Consider the following 14,286-nt stretch of genomic DNA (forward strand, 5'->3'; position numbering starts at 1 on the left):
TTATTACCCATTTTTTCTTAAGTGATTTTTTTTTAATTATATGAAAAAAATTATTCGTACATTGCACAACATTGGGTAGATACACACACACACCCTAAATTTTATTTTTCTTCATTATTCACCCTTCACCCGTGCAGGGCACGGGTACGAATACTAGTATCAATATATTAACAAGATAGGGAAGCTGCCTGCCGGTGAGAGTAATTCATATAGTCGATAGGTGTGAGATTAATTTTTTTCTTCACGGTCAACGCACTAAGCGATATGAGTTAGACAATGAGTTTTTTCATTCATAGAAGTTGAGATTTGAAACTTCAATCACTCATTTAAATGACGTAGTGCTGAACTACTACATCAACACACTTAAAATGTGTATTTTTTTTTTTACCAAAGTATTCATATGGTAACCATGAGATTAATCTCTCGTTGCTCTCATAGTGTGCTAATCAATAAGTTTTTCATTCAAGAGTTGAGATTGCAATGTGTATTTAGAAGCAACAACAAGTAAGAAGTTAGCTTAAAAACAACTTCATACACAATTTTGTAGCCATAATATTGGCTTTTTGCATTGATCTCTTGGGCCCGACTAGAATTAAAAAACTGGGCTTACTATCACTTTCGTTTGACACTGCCTCCAAACTTGTTAGCCTTGGGCTTGTGATCCTGAAATGCTTCTCAAGCTTGTTAGCATCTTTCTTGGGTATGCAAGCACTGACGGCAAAGTGAGACTCCATTTGGTGGTATGAAGATTGAAGAGACAGTTTGTTAGCAGACAAAAAAAAATAGACAGTTTGTTCTATTTACTATTATAGGAGGCTATTCAATGCCCGTTCTAGCAGAATTGAGTGTTCCCTCCTACTAAATATTTGAAGGCATCGTGACCTGGTAGGAAGACGTTGGAGATTTGTATTATTTTCATTCATTTATGATAGTATAATGTTTGTAATTTTTTTTATTTGCGGATTTGTTTTGTTTTTGTTAAATGAAAAAAAAAATCAGTCCAACCCAAGGATTAATCACATAACAACAATAATACTCGCAGGAATTCCTGATCAAATATAGAAAAAGAAACATGACTGTTCAATGCTCTGCACAGATTCAAGTTGTGTAAAATGTTATGTGCAAAAATAGTTAGATAAATAGTTTAATCTAACAGATCATTGATGGGTATTGAAAGAAGATTAATCAGGTTAGTTAGTTAAATAAACACACAAGTCATATGGCAGGTGAGGCTTGCACTTTACCTAAAAACGTGAATGGGTATTAAAATGGTTGAGTGAGCCACACTGATAATACAACAACCCCCTTCATGGGTCATGGCTCGTGTCCCCACCGACACTGGTTCACTTTAACGCAGAGGCCATGTCTCTATGCGCTGCTAGCTTTTATTGGATTTGGATCCACACCGCATATGAACATTATCCGTGACACATGCGTTTTTTTCCTTCCCTATAAACCAGTTTAATATAATTATTATCAACCATTTAAGAATGAAAGGTAAATTTTTACCCCTATAAAATAGAAAAAATTATATCGCCACACTACTTTAGAGATACTCTATCCAATTCAATTAAAATAAAAAATATAAAAAAAATGAAATTTTATTTCATATTTGATTTTCAAACCCAATATAATCCAATTCAAATCAAAATTTGCAAATATATATATATATATATATATATATATTTATATATATATAATTATGTTTATTTTTTACATCGGAAAAATAAATTACACTTTTTAAGGATTGATCAATGGATCTCTCACTCTCAACCCATATATCCCTAGCTTTTACCACTTGAGTTATTTTTTGGGACATATGGTTATGCTTATACATATATCATTCACTATTTAAAAAAGAAATATCATATCATTCATACTTACATATTAACATTTTTACATGTTTATATATTTATTATATGATACATCATACCATTAACACATCATCAACTAGAGATAGATGAGAAGAGAAGAAAGGCACATGAGTAAGATGATGAATGATGTCATGTGAAAAATAAAGATAAAAAAATAAAAAGCGGGTTGAAATGAGAAAATGTAGTATAAATATATCAAAAGTACTAATAATATCACGTACCCACATTTTTGTATTAAAAATGACAAAAGATGATTGGCAGAGTACTTTGGAGAAAAGGTTTAGACACCCAAATATTAATAAGAGAAAATGAAGAAAGATGGGTAAATAATATATGTGATATAATAAAGAAAAAGAGAAATAGAAATATGTGTGTGTGAAAATGTTATCATTTGAGTAATGATATATGCACACCTCATTTTCTCTTTTATCTCATTTCCACATCTTTTTTTTTATCTCTCTGCATTTCCTGTCACATCACAAATCATATTATTCATTTCTCTCTCATTTCTACCTAATCTCACAAGGTGGAGTTGGAATTGGTATGTCAACTAAACATTATTCTAACTCAGCATTTGTGGTTCATATCATCATCCATCTAATCATAAGAGTGGAGGGAATCAAAGCCTACACCAAATTCAGTGACTCCTTACATAATCCTAAATTTAGTTATCAATCTTTTAATGATGATAAGTACAAAATAAAAATAAAAAACTCTTAATTAATAATTAGTATTGTTTTTTTTAAACCACTAATTAAGTATTGTTTTTTTTTTGAAAGAATTAAGTATTGTTGTTACTTGTTAGTATAAGTCAGAAATCATATTAATGGATATCTTTAAAGAATTAATTACAATTAACTATTAACATTTATGTCATTATATGTTGTATAATTTTATAGAAATAGAAAATAAAAAACAATCACATCCTAATTCTACGAAAAAAAACTCATTAGTCAACTCTTATCACTCAAGGGTTGAGTTAATCATAAACAAGAGATTAGTTTGACAATAGAGATACATTAGTCTCAAAGCTGACTACTGTGAAAATACATGGTCATCAAGACAATTTTTTGGTGTTGTAAATGTCAAGTTTTAAGTTGGGGGTTAACCAATATCATAATACCACTCAATTAGTGCTCACAAGGTATCATTACACCACCCCTTTCCCGTTTCTCATTCCGCCACTCACCGTGACACACTGCGCATTTCACCCTCTTCCCATCACTCTCTGCTGCATCACTTCAGCTCCAACCATGGAAACCATCACCAAGCACCAACAACAACAACAACAACAACAGAAGAAGCGAAAATGGTTCCTCCCCTTAATCTTCTCCCTTCTACTCTCCACCATCCTCATCCTCCTTTCAATCTTCGTCTCCTCCGATTCCTCCTCCCTGCTCTACCTCTACCGCTCACGCGCCACCCCAGACCAACCGCACTTCGTCGAGTCCAAGCTGAAACCCTCCACCACTTCACCCATCAACTCTGTTCCCAGGATCGCCTACTTGATCTCCGGTTCAATGGGTGATGGGGAAACTCTCAAGAGGACGCTTAAGGCCCTTTACCATCCCAGAAACCAGTACGCTGTGCATTTGGACCTGGAGGCTCCTCCTCTTGAGAGATTGGACCTTGCTAACTTTGTCAAGAACGAGCCTCTGTTTGCTCAACTGGGTAATGTTCGGATGATCGTGAAAGCTAACTTGGTTACCTATAGAGGACCTACCATGGTCACCAATACCCTTCACGCTGCTGCTGTTTTGTTCAAGGAAGGTGGAAACTGGGACTGGTTCATCAATCTCAGCGCTTCTGATTATCCATTGGTTACACAAGATGGTACCCTTTTTTCATCTCATGTTTGTTCTTGACGGGTATAACGATGTAGATTTTTTTGTTGGTTAGTGTTAGTGTGTTTTTTATGGAAATTCATTTAAAATTCGTTATATTTGAGATGGGGATGGATGGATGATTATTCATTGGCTTGGCTGTTTCCTAGTTACCGATTTGGTGTTTGGTGATTTAAATGCTGTTTTGTTTTGTGATGCATTAGTTGAAAGTTAGAAGCTGACTTGCTTGTTTCTTAGTGAGGTTATTGCCAGCTGACAGCTGCATTTTGTTGCTAATTTTGCTTATAGATATATGTAGAGACTTTCTGGATTTGGATTAGTCTGATCTGGTCCCAAATTGTTGTTATTATTACAACATTTGTCAGCAGGAACCCCCCAATTATGCTCTTGTATTGTAGGCCAGGTTTGGAGGGAGGAATGCTGGGTTTCAGATAGAATTCATTGAAACTCCAGTCCACTAGTTTTATTTTTTACTTTGAGTTGACTTTATGTTTGCAAGTGTGTAACCTCTCTGCCATGTGTGTTGGATGGATACCATATAAGAAAAAAATCTAATGAGAATTTTGATGGTTGCTTGTTAACTCCGTTAATTCATTGGAACATAAAAGAGAATTAGGAATGTGAATCATATTGTCTTGTTTTCACAATCATCCACTGACTCTTTCAATTTACTATGTCTCTTTTGCACAACAGATCTGCTGCATACGTTATCATCTGTTCCGCGGCACCTTAACTTCATTGAGCACACCAGTGATATTGGATGGAAGGAGTATGTTGCTGATCCTTTCATCCCTTCTTTTTATTGTATGATTTGTTTGAAATTCAAAAGTAACCTGCAGTTTTATGAAATATAAATGTGTCTTATCTTGATTAGTAAATCTTTACTGTTTTCTTTTTTCAATAGAGATCAGAGAGCCAAGCCTGTTATAATTGATCCGGCACTTTATAGCATCAATAAATCTGATGTGTTTTGGGTGACAGAGAAAAGAAGTGTTCCCTCAGCATATAAACTGTTCACAGGTGAGAAACCTGGTTTCTGATGCCCTCTCAGCTTTATTCAATCTCTATTTTAATATTTTTCTTCTCGCCAGCTTAATTATTTTGCTCTTTCAAACTTGTAGAATGTTTCAATAGTCTATGAGCCATCTAACCCTTGAATAGATTGAAGATATTTCTAAAACCCAAATAGCTGTAAAAAAGTTCTGGAATGAAGTCAAACAGCCATAATAAAAAGGTAAAAAGAGAGCAATCATAGTGTTGCCAATCCAATTTATGGACTAACTTCAGTATCCAGTGGTTTTGAGTATGATTACTCAGAATTATAGCACCTTTTCCCTTTTCTCTTTTCACATAATTCTTGGACTCATTATGCCATATGTCATGGGTACTGGTTGGTAATTCTAAAACAGCCTCTGTGTATCCCTTCTCCGTAAATCATTTCATTCTCACATTAGGTCTAATTGCACATGCTCATTCTGGTTCCTTTTTCCTTATTTTGAGTTCTTTTAAACAAGAAGCCATTTGCAGCTAAACTACCTCATGAGATCACCCACTTTACTCGAATCTGTGACATCAAACAAGCTTTTTCAATAGCTGTTTATTACCTGGAAAACTCAAGATCTGGAGATCATAACTTGCAATATCATTAGTCTTGGCTCTGTGCTATCTATCTGACTTTAATTTTTGCTACCTGATTTTGTTTAGGTTCTGCGTGGATGATGCTCTCTCGCCAATTTGTTGAATATATGTTATGGGGATGGGATAACTTGCCGAGAGTAGTCTTGATGTATTATGCCAACTTCCTATCTTCCCCTGAAGGGTATTTTCACACAGTCATCTGCAATGCCGAGGAGTTTCGTAACACTACTGTGAACCATGACCTCCACTTCATATCATGGGACAACCCTCCAAAGCAACACCCACACTATCTCACAATGGATAACTATCAGGGAATGCTGGACAGCAATGCTCCTTTTGCTCGGAAGTTCGGCAGGAATGAACCCCTCTTGGATAAGATTGACAGTGAAATCCTGGGACGAAATGATCATGGTTACGTACCTGGCAAATGGTTCACTCAAGCAAATCCAAACATCACCAAATCGTATTCTTTTGTAAGGAACATCACGGAACTCAGTCCCGGCCCTGGAGCAGAAAGGCTTAAACGGCTTATCAATGGCTTATTATCAGCTGAAAATTTTAAGAACAACCAGTGTGCTTGAAACTCAGGTTCCCAAAACCTGCTATGCTCGTTGCTGTTTTTCCATCAGCTAACAGTTACAACAGGCAAACAGTTGTTATGTCCTCCAGTTGACACTGAGGTTGGTTGCTTTGAGACCAATCATGATATAACAGATTATACAACATAAAGGATAGCTTCTTCGGAGATACGCGCTGCCCTCGATTTATATTTTTACACTAATTTTAACATGACCCCGAATTTTGAGTCCATATGTATCACTTGTTATTTCACATGATTCATTAAAATTTTACTGGATGGCTGTGTCAAGTCATCAATGTTGTTCTTGTACTCTTTGGACTGTCTTTATAGCAAATAATCTTCAGTTATGTAATACAGGGACAGGATACCTGTTAGGTTGGAAGTGCCACAAACCAGTGAAAAATACTCACCAAAACATCTTATGCAAGTAGCTGGAGTATACCCCTCTTTTCCTTCTTTTTCAGGTAATATACTTCATAAATTCGAGATTTGAAGGCCAACTTCTATATGAATTTTTTTCCTTTGATGTAGACTCTTGCCAATAGGTAAAGGAATTACATTATACTAGCATGTAAGGAGGCCATTTCCTACTGAGCAATCAAATGTAGTTCACCAAAAGGGTCTCACAAGTATCTCATATTTTTATCTCTCATGACCTAAGTTTATGTATATTAGATCATAGATTTCCAATCAGTAGCTTGATCACAATCTTTACATGAACACAGACATCCCGGGGGCTATGAATCTAGCTTTTCTACTTGTAAATTAACCTCTCTTCTTCATTAAACTACATTAACGTTGAATTGAAGCTCTTAATTCATAAATCTTATACTCTCAAATTTCTTTTACATTCCGTGTACCTAATTTATTGAGAGAGACAATAACTGGATTCTTTTGTAGGGGAGATCCTACATTTCTTTGCCAAAACCCTTCCATATCGTTCCAAAGCATAAAAGGCACTTAAACTCAGGCTAAGTTTGTCTACTTGTTGGGGTCAAACCCTATGTTGGCTCAATTTGACAACATAGCTTCCTCCACTTTCATCTCTTAGAATTCAAGATGCCGATATGAATTAACGTTCTAATAAAAGGAAATGTATAAAGCACCACCTCAAAAGTTATGTTGAGATTAACTAAAGATACATTCAATTCAACTTCATTTCTCCAACACCATTAGGTGTTACAAGAGGTTGTGAGACAAATCGCAAGAACAATTCGCTAGTCATATCATCCTTAAAAATAAAACTCGATAAGACATGATTGAAATGTTAAAACAATCGGACGTGAGAATTTATTTTGTGACTTGATTTTCGCTCTGAAAAATCTTCCTAACAACAATAATTCCCCATATTTCTCAAGTGATTATATACATCAAAACTAGAAAAAATGCAAATGATATTTAAATTAAAACTCTTAAAAATAAATTATGGAACTAAAATGGTTGTTCTCTGTGATTTATCAAATAATAAAGCATTATTATGAAAGTGAAAGAAATTCTTCAAAGTTCACCTCACTTCACGAGAGCTGGATTTGGCACCCCAACCCTTAGATTTCACACTCCCAATTTTCGGATTTTCGGGTTCCGAATTATTTCGGAATCTTATATTCCGAACTTAATTCATGATTTGTAGTGCAAAATACATGTAACACCCCACTTTTGAGTGAAAAAATACTTTGAAAACCTTATTTCCGAAATATTTCGGAAACTAAGTTTCCGAAAGTGGGGTGACATTTCTAACGAGTGGGGTGCCAAATCTAGTTCTCCACTTCACTTATCACCCGAGAATTAGATTTCCCACCCCATCCATTAGAATTGTCGCCCCACTAAAATACTCCGGAAGATTAAGTTCTCTGGAAGATAAACTTTTAAAGTCCTTTAAAAATGAGGGTGCCAAATTTAATTGCGTAGTAAATAAATCAACTGATACGATCCGAAAGTTTAACTCCTGGAGCACTCCAGAACTTAATCTTTCGGAGTATTTTAGTGGGGTGACAATTCTAACGGATGGGGTGGGAAAACTAATTCCCTTATCACCCCTCATCCTAGTTCCCAGAAGCTGTCATTACCACTCCACAGATCCAAATCTCAATTTTCCGGGAAACCAATTTCCGTCACTTTCTCGAGAAAATCCCCCTTCCATAGCAGAACCTTTGATCCTTCCCACAGTCCTTTTCCATGGCGAATGCCTGGAAAAGAGATAAACCCACAAGATTCCTCTCCCCAAAGTTTCTATTTTTACTCTTGACTTCCACTCTTCTCTTACTCATCTTCTTCTTCGTCTTCCTCACCCCAACCCCCTCAAACCCTAACCCTAGCTTCCTCACCATCAACACCCACCTCTTCTCCACCGCAATTCCCCCTTTCGATTGCATGAAATCCCCTCAAGCCCACCCCGTCGTCGCCAGCGTCGTCGAAGGCGTTCGGTACCCGTTTCTCTTCTCGCTTTCCGATTTCGGAAACCTACCCGATAAGCCGCACAAGAACATCGTGAGGATTCTCAAGGGGAAGCCATTTCGGAAGCCTGATATCTCGGTCACTGTTCAGGAGGTTCTGGAGAAGGCGAAGAGTGAGGGGAGAGATGGGTTTGTGGTGGATGTGGGTGCTAATGTGGGTATGGCGAGCTTCGCCGCGGCGGCTATGGGGTTTCGGGTTGTAGCGTTTGAACCTGTTTTTGAGAATTTGCAGAAGATTTGTGAAGGGATTTACTTTAATAGAGTTGCGGATTTGGTTACTCTCTTTGAGGCTGCTGCATCTGATCGTCTTGGTAACATTACTGTTCACAAGGTGAGATTTCTCTCTATTGTATCTGAGGTTTTGCGATGTTTGAATTGAATTTTGGTTGCTATAGTTTGTGGTGAGTTTGTTATTGAATTATAATGAGAGACTGTGGAAGAAGGGTTTGTTAGTGCTTCGTTGTATCGTTCGATACTAATCTAATTAACTCCGAAACGATTCCAGTTGATGGGGCAATAATGAACAGAACTGTAGATTTTTGTGAAGTATAAGTCTGGATAATGATGAATGGACATGTGAAAACTGAAAATGAAAACTGTTTTCCTCGAATTTTTTCAGTGTGTTTATCTGCCTCTACTGCTCCCTGGTGTGTCAGCCCAAACTTCTGGTTGGACATACCATAGTTAAAGGATTATAAATCCAAAAATTTAAGGATGATCTTACATTTTAACTCTACTTTGAAGATTGACCATGAAATGCCATATGTAAATATAAATAGTCAACTTCTCCTTGGAGTTGGTTCTAATTTTAGTATAGGAAACAAATAGTGCTGTTTCAATCTAGTCTCTTTCTTCAGTTTATGGTGGAATTATTTTGCCACTAGCTTCCTCAGGAGTCAGGAGCTATCTTTTGCATTATCCTGTTTCATTTACCCAATATAAAAGATGACAACCTTCCAATTTAAAGTTATGCTGAAGTATAAGGGAATTTTTCTTAATGAGCCGTTTAAGAAAACTTGATATGGTGTTAAGATTTATGTAAGATTTTGAAAGACTTGATATAGCTTAGGTGGTTGGGTTGGTATGGAGATTTAAATATGGTGTTAAGTTCAGGTGATGGTAGTAACTTCCTAATATGTCCTGCTCAAAAAATCCACAAAGTGCTGATTAAAATTGTTAGGGAAGGTTAGACCTGACAATTGCATTACAATATTTTGAACAAAGATCCGATGATCCATTATAATACGTATTTAAAGAGTCTGCTGGTTTGTATTAGTTGGATAGGCTTGGATGAATGTAGTAAGTCTCAATATCTCTTGGGAAGTTGGGATAGCAGTGTGATCTTCAAAAGTTTAATATAGCGCCGACAGTTAATTTCTATTACATCTTAAACATAATGCACACAGGGGTGTACATTATGGTTGTAAGACTTGATTTTTGTTGAAACGTTACAACAAAAGTTTGTTTCTATTATTAATTTTGATTATAATTGTGAAGTCTGTCTCCGTGGTCCCATATGGAAGTTTATGTTTTTGGAAATAAGATGATGAGGAAGTTTAGAACATGAGGCCTTCAACTTTACGAGTTAGAGTTAGTAATCTTAAGCCAAGGCCCTATTGTTTCTGACATGAGAAGATAAAACAACAAGAAAATGAAATCACATATTGTGCAATGCAACTTCTGCTTGTCTTTTGATTGCTGATCATGTCATTTTTCTTTTTCAAACTTTAATTTGCCAGTTGGTTGGTAGGCTGGACAACAGCGCGGTTTCTGCCACAGGTGCAAAGCTGGCATTTAAGTCCAATGAAGAGATCGCTTTTCAAGTAAGAACTGTTCCTCTTGACGAAGTGATTCCTGAATCAGAGCGTGTGCTACTGCTCAAAATAGATGTTCAGGGCTGGGAATATCATGTTCTTAAAGGAGCATCAAAGTTGCTCTCGAGGAAAGGAAGCCAAGCCCCTTATCTCATATATGAAGAAGATGAGCGTTTGTTACAAGCCAGTAATAGCAGTGCAAAAGAGATTCGAGACTTCCTCCGGAGTGTGGGTTATCATGATTGCACCCAACATGGCACGGATGCACATTGCACCAAGAAGGATTGATCATAAATTTGGTTCAGTTTTGCAGCCCCTAGAAGTTAAACTAAGTCATTGCTAGTTTCTGTCTACACATTGCAGTTGACAAAAACCACATCTCACCTAATTTCAGAGTGGTGAAAAATTAGATGAATTGATCATAGATGCTGATGGGAACATATTAAGACGGGTTGGCAACTGCACACATGACACAACTAACAGGAAGCTGCTTGATAATGATCATTCCAAAGTTTCTCTGTATGGAAGTTGGAAAAGACATAGGTTCCTCGACATGCATTCCACTATGATTCTTGTGTAGATCTTTTTCAGTTTTTTCTAGGATTTTGTATACAAGCTTTTAATTGTAGGCATTTCTTAATGCACGCCTTGAGTTTGGATCACATTGAAACCTATTTATAAGATATTTGTATCAGACTTACAAAGAAAAGAAAGCTCATGTTTGATTTGTCATAGCCAGTATGAAGTGCTAAATTATACAAGGAATTGTATCATCTGTGAAGGCCAACATAACTGGCCAAGCTCAAAGAAATAGTTGAATTGTTCATTTAGCTTCAATTGCTAGGTTCTTAAAACAACCGAGAGCAGTGCTTTGGAAGGAAACAGGAAGTCTTAGTTATCTTCTCATGAACAAAATCAACATCAATCGAAACTTCAGAAGCCTCTAAGTGGAGGTCCCAGAATTATTTGGTTTGAGGTACCCAACTGCAAAAATACAAGCCGTTTGAGAAAATTTAGAACCATTCTATTATAGGGTAACTTATCAAATAACCAATTCTGCAGACACCGATACCACATGAAAATTTATCTGTTGATAATTTGTCAAACATTAAAGCAAGGGCTATGTAACTTGTGGCACATCAGGAGAATTTCAGTAGACTTACAGTTATCCTTCAAAAATTTGCTTAGACCCTCTTATGCTAAATGATTAAGGGGAGAAAACATAAGTCACACAACTAGTGACCTAAGCAGGGACCTCATACAAATTAGAATTTTACAGCCTAATGAGGTTGATGCTCAATCTAGTAAGTTAAAACAGGATGCACGAATGGAAGACAATTGCCAATTGTCAAACTATACTGCCTAGTAACATTGGCATATTAAACAGAAACCTGTATCTCGTTACTAAATTTGGTATACCTGAGGTTTTAACCATACAGCGCAGACCTTAGGATTCTCTTGGCCCACTATTTTTTGAAGGGCCGGCTCTTTCCACCATGATGTCATAAAGCTGCTTTCCATTCTGCTTGCCAAAATATATCAGCAAGAAACTATGAACTTGTTAAAAGCTTAATGTTGGCAACTCAAGTAAGAATGAAATCTAATATCTGAACTAGTTCCTATATGTGTATTCGCTATACTTTTGCTTCCAAACTATTAGAAATATAATATAAAATCATTCATCTATCTTTTAACTAACAACTAAAGCTTTTGAAGTAGTTAGTTCATGACATGGTTACAAAGTCTCTATGACCAAGTGGTCTATGTTCAATTCTTGTTGCCCCATTATTTTAATAATATTGAATTTCAGCACAAGGTAATTGATCTTATGGGTTGTTCACGCTTCAAGCCTGTCAAACTCTTGCAAGAGGAGGGCATATCAGAAATATAATATAGAACTCATTCAGATATGTTCACCTAACAACTTAAGTTTTTGAGATAGCTAGTACTTACAAAGATTATTGGGAAGAAATGAATCTGTCCCTCGGGCTTTGTTTGTGTCTCCTTGAAGTAAACCAAGATAGGGAAGTTTGGCCACCAGAATTCCCAATTAACAAATGTTGAGTAACTGCAGCATATCAAACGGGTTTTCTTGTCAACTGTTTTGAAATTCTAGTTAGTGTGGATATGTAATAGGATACTTACTTCCACCGGTTTTTTCCTCCCACAAAAGCATTCTCACCTGACTCCTCGAGCTGATCACCTACCTTTACCTCCTAAACCACAACTTTGGTGTATAACTCTTATATGAATAACTAAAGATAACAGATTACAAATCACTCTACAATTAGATGAACATATGCATACACAAACAATATGCAGATGATGTACTGAAGTTGGATGATGATTTTAATATAAATATAAGCCATACTTAAAGAAATAACAATTGGTCAAGCTGCAGAATTTTAGAACTCAGTATGTCTAGTAACGAAGTTTAGTCTTTTGTATCAAATTGATGAAATTTAATAATAAACTCGCGGAACAATTTGAAGGAAAATGAGGCAGAGAAACATAAATGTTTGAAACATAATTGTTCTCAGAAATCACGGGGAAGAATTCTATAGGTGCACAGCAGGGGCACTTGCTTTGTGGATACAGAGAAAAAAGAATCTGATGGATTCAGTTATGTAATGGCATGACACATTGACACTGAAAAATTGCAACATATATGAAAAAATTACGAAAGTGTATAAGTGGTGGCTTTTGTGGTTAATTTGAACTGAAATTTTAAATCACTGGTCAACAATGGTAAAACAGAATTTTATGATTTTAGGAAAGAAATGGGGATGAGTAAATACTACACATAAATCAAGAAGTTCTTGAAGGGGTAAGGGAACAAACCAGAGCCTCATCATCAAAGACGAATCTCACTCTAGTCGTCTGGGGAAACAGAAAACAAACAACAAGAGAAAAAGTCAGCTTTTGAAATTGGAGCAGAAAGGACAATATGTTGTTTAGCAGAAAAAAATGATGTTATTGCAGCTATGAAAAAAGTACTTTGGATCATCATGCTAGTTTGCAACTTTCTTAATTACACCTTCCTCTACTAATAATTACCTGGAACAACAGAAGCAATCCAAGAAGACCAACAGGTACTGCAGGCACTAGATTATCTGTGTAAACCAACCCACCAGCTATACCTGATAGTACAATTGTAATTGTAAGAGTCATAATAGTTTAGGTGGATGTTTGTGAACCCGCTTACATAAGAAAAGGTGAAAAAGACCAAGTTAACAACACTTGCAGATTGTCAAAAGAATTCGCTAATCTCATTCCTCAAAATTTCAATACAATAAGGCTATGCTAGAATTGATGGAAAGGCATGGAATTGAGTGGAGTGAAATGAAAATATATCAGGCTTTGTTGTTTACTTGTTTGGATTGTTTAAGATATGCTATGACACATACAAATAAAGAGAGAATCAGTAACCACCGAGTAACACAATAGGAATCCTGTAATCTGGTTCAGGAATCACAGTCTCTCTTCTACTCTTAGTCTTCACCCTCTTACCAAATCCAAGCTGTCAACAAAAAATTCCCCATTCAGAATCCACAGAGACTATATATATGAAAGAGACTTACAATAAATGCAAAACACAACATAAAGATGAAGTATTAACCAATGAGTTAACAACAAAACGGTTTCCATTGCTTCCACTTATTTGTCTCCCAGAGAAATTTGGACTGAACACAACTTGTCCACCACAAATTGAAGTCCTGAAACCACTCAAGCATCCAATCTTTTCCCTCCCTGAAACAAATACATTAAACTTTCCAACTTTCCCACATAAGCATCACAAAGTACAGTATCTTAATCAAAATATCCACATTTTTTCAAAAGGGTAGTGAAATTTTGACTAAAACTGACACAGAACATTGATGAGTAATCAAACCCAGACGAATTTACATGCAAATAACTCACTTTGTGAGAGAAGACAGGTGTGAACAGACAACAAAGTGCTCGCCATTTGTTTCTGCTTCAAAAAAATCTATGTCCTTGTTTTATGTGGGGTGAAGCAGAAAAAGAATTTTACGGAAATGCCCACTATTTTCTGATGCCAAAGTTGTTATCTTTCAAGGTCAA

The 14,286-nt window shown here is 36.1% G+C and overlaps 3 protein-coding genes across 9 annotated transcripts; 2 read left to right on the forward strand and 1 right to left on the reverse strand.

The window, feature by feature from the left end:
• Positions 1-2,989: 2,989 nt before the first annotated feature.
• On the forward strand, positions 2,990-6,765 carry LOC130711548 (beta-glucuronosyltransferase GlcAT14B-like). Of its 6 annotated transcripts, none has more exons than XR_009010716.1 (6): positions 2,990-3,707; positions 4,412-4,487; positions 4,623-4,738; positions 5,423-6,036; positions 6,294-6,400; positions 6,468-6,765. XR_009010716.1 is itself a non-coding variant. In XM_057561220.1 (4 exons), exons 1-4 carry the CDS (start codon positions 3,128-3,130, stop codon positions 5,935-5,937), a joined length of 1,287 nt encoding a protein of 428 aa, XP_057417203.1. In that variant the 5' UTR covers positions 2,990-3,127; the 3' UTR covers positions 5,938-6,765. The 6 variants fall into 6 exon arrangements, 1 of the variants encoding a protein (XP_057417203.1); XR_009010717.1 differs by having other exon boundaries at positions 6,482-6,765; XR_009010713.1 differs by having other exon boundaries at positions 5,423-6,400.
• Positions 6,766-7,976: 1,211 nt separating this feature from the next.
• Positions 7,977-10,941, forward strand: LOC130711549 (uncharacterized). The gene is made up of 2 exons (XM_057561221.1): positions 7,977-8,720; positions 10,129-10,941. Exons 1-2 carry the CDS (start codon positions 8,112-8,114, stop codon positions 10,489-10,491), a joined length of 972 nt encoding a protein of 323 aa, XP_057417204.1. The 5' UTR covers positions 7,977-8,111; the 3' UTR covers positions 10,492-10,941.
• LOC130711550 (uncharacterized) lies at positions 10,901-14,259 on the reverse strand. Of its 2 annotated transcripts, XM_057561222.1 has the most exons (9): positions 14,125-14,258; positions 13,823-13,953; positions 13,636-13,723; positions 13,261-13,343; positions 13,045-13,083; positions 12,349-12,419; positions 12,157-12,271; positions 11,623-11,725; positions 10,901-11,187 (listed from the first exon to the last, which is right to left on the reverse strand). In XM_057561222.1, exons 1-8 carry the CDS (start codon positions 14,168-14,170, stop codon positions 11,651-11,653), a joined length of 648 nt encoding a protein of 215 aa, XP_057417205.1. In that variant the 5' UTR covers positions 14,171-14,258; the 3' UTR covers positions 10,901-11,187; positions 11,623-11,650. The 2 variants fall into 2 exon arrangements, with proteins under 2 accessions (XP_057417205.1, XP_057417207.1); XM_057561224.1 differs by lacking the exon at positions 10,901-11,187 and having other exon boundaries at positions 11,275-11,725; positions 14,125-14,259.
• Positions 14,260-14,286: the final 27 nt, after the last annotated feature.

This window comes from Lotus japonicus, chromosome 4 (genome assembly GCF_012489685.1).
Source record: "Lotus japonicus ecotype B-129 chromosome 4, LjGifu_v1.2".
NCBI lineage: Eukaryota > Viridiplantae > Streptophyta > Magnoliopsida > Fabales > Fabaceae > Lotus > Lotus japonicus.

What these genes read in the sequence shown, in the direction of transcription:
- LOC130711548 (XM_057561220.1), top strand. Translation starts at nt 3,128, where the DNA reads ATGGAAACCATCACCAAGCACCAACAACAACAACAACAACAACAGAAG. An exon ending in TCCATTGGTTACACAAGATG is followed by an intron (nt 3,708 to 4,411) that starts GTACCCTTTTTT and finishes TTTGCACAACAG; the next exon opens with ATCTGCTGCATACGTTATCA. An exon ending in AGTGATATTGGATGGAAGGA is followed by an intron (nt 4,488 to 4,622) that starts GTATGTTGCTGA and finishes TTTTTTCAATAG; the next exon opens with AGATCAGAGAGCCAAGCCTG.
- LOC130711549 (XM_057561221.1), top strand. Translation starts at nt 8,112, where the DNA reads ATGGCGAATGCCTGGAAAAGAGATAAACCCACAAGATTCCTCTCCCCA. An exon ending in GTAACATTACTGTTCACAAG is followed by an intron (nt 8,721 to 10,128) that starts GTGAGATTTCTC and finishes TTAATTTGCCAG; the next exon opens with TTGGTTGGTAGGCTGGACAA.
- LOC130711550 (XM_057561222.1), bottom strand. Translation starts at nt 14,170, where the DNA reads ATGGCGAGCACTTTGTTGTCTGTTCACACCTGTCTTCTCTCACAAA. An exon ending in TCTTTGATGATGAGGCTCTG is followed by an intron (nt 12,420 to 13,044) that starts GTTTGTTCCCTT and finishes GTTGTGGTTTAG; the next exon opens with GAGGTAAAGGTAGGTGATCA. An exon ending in GGAGGAAAAAACCGGTGGAA is followed by an intron (nt 12,272 to 12,348) that starts GTAAGTATCCTA and finishes GATATGCTGCAG; the next exon opens with TTACTCAACATTTGTTAATT.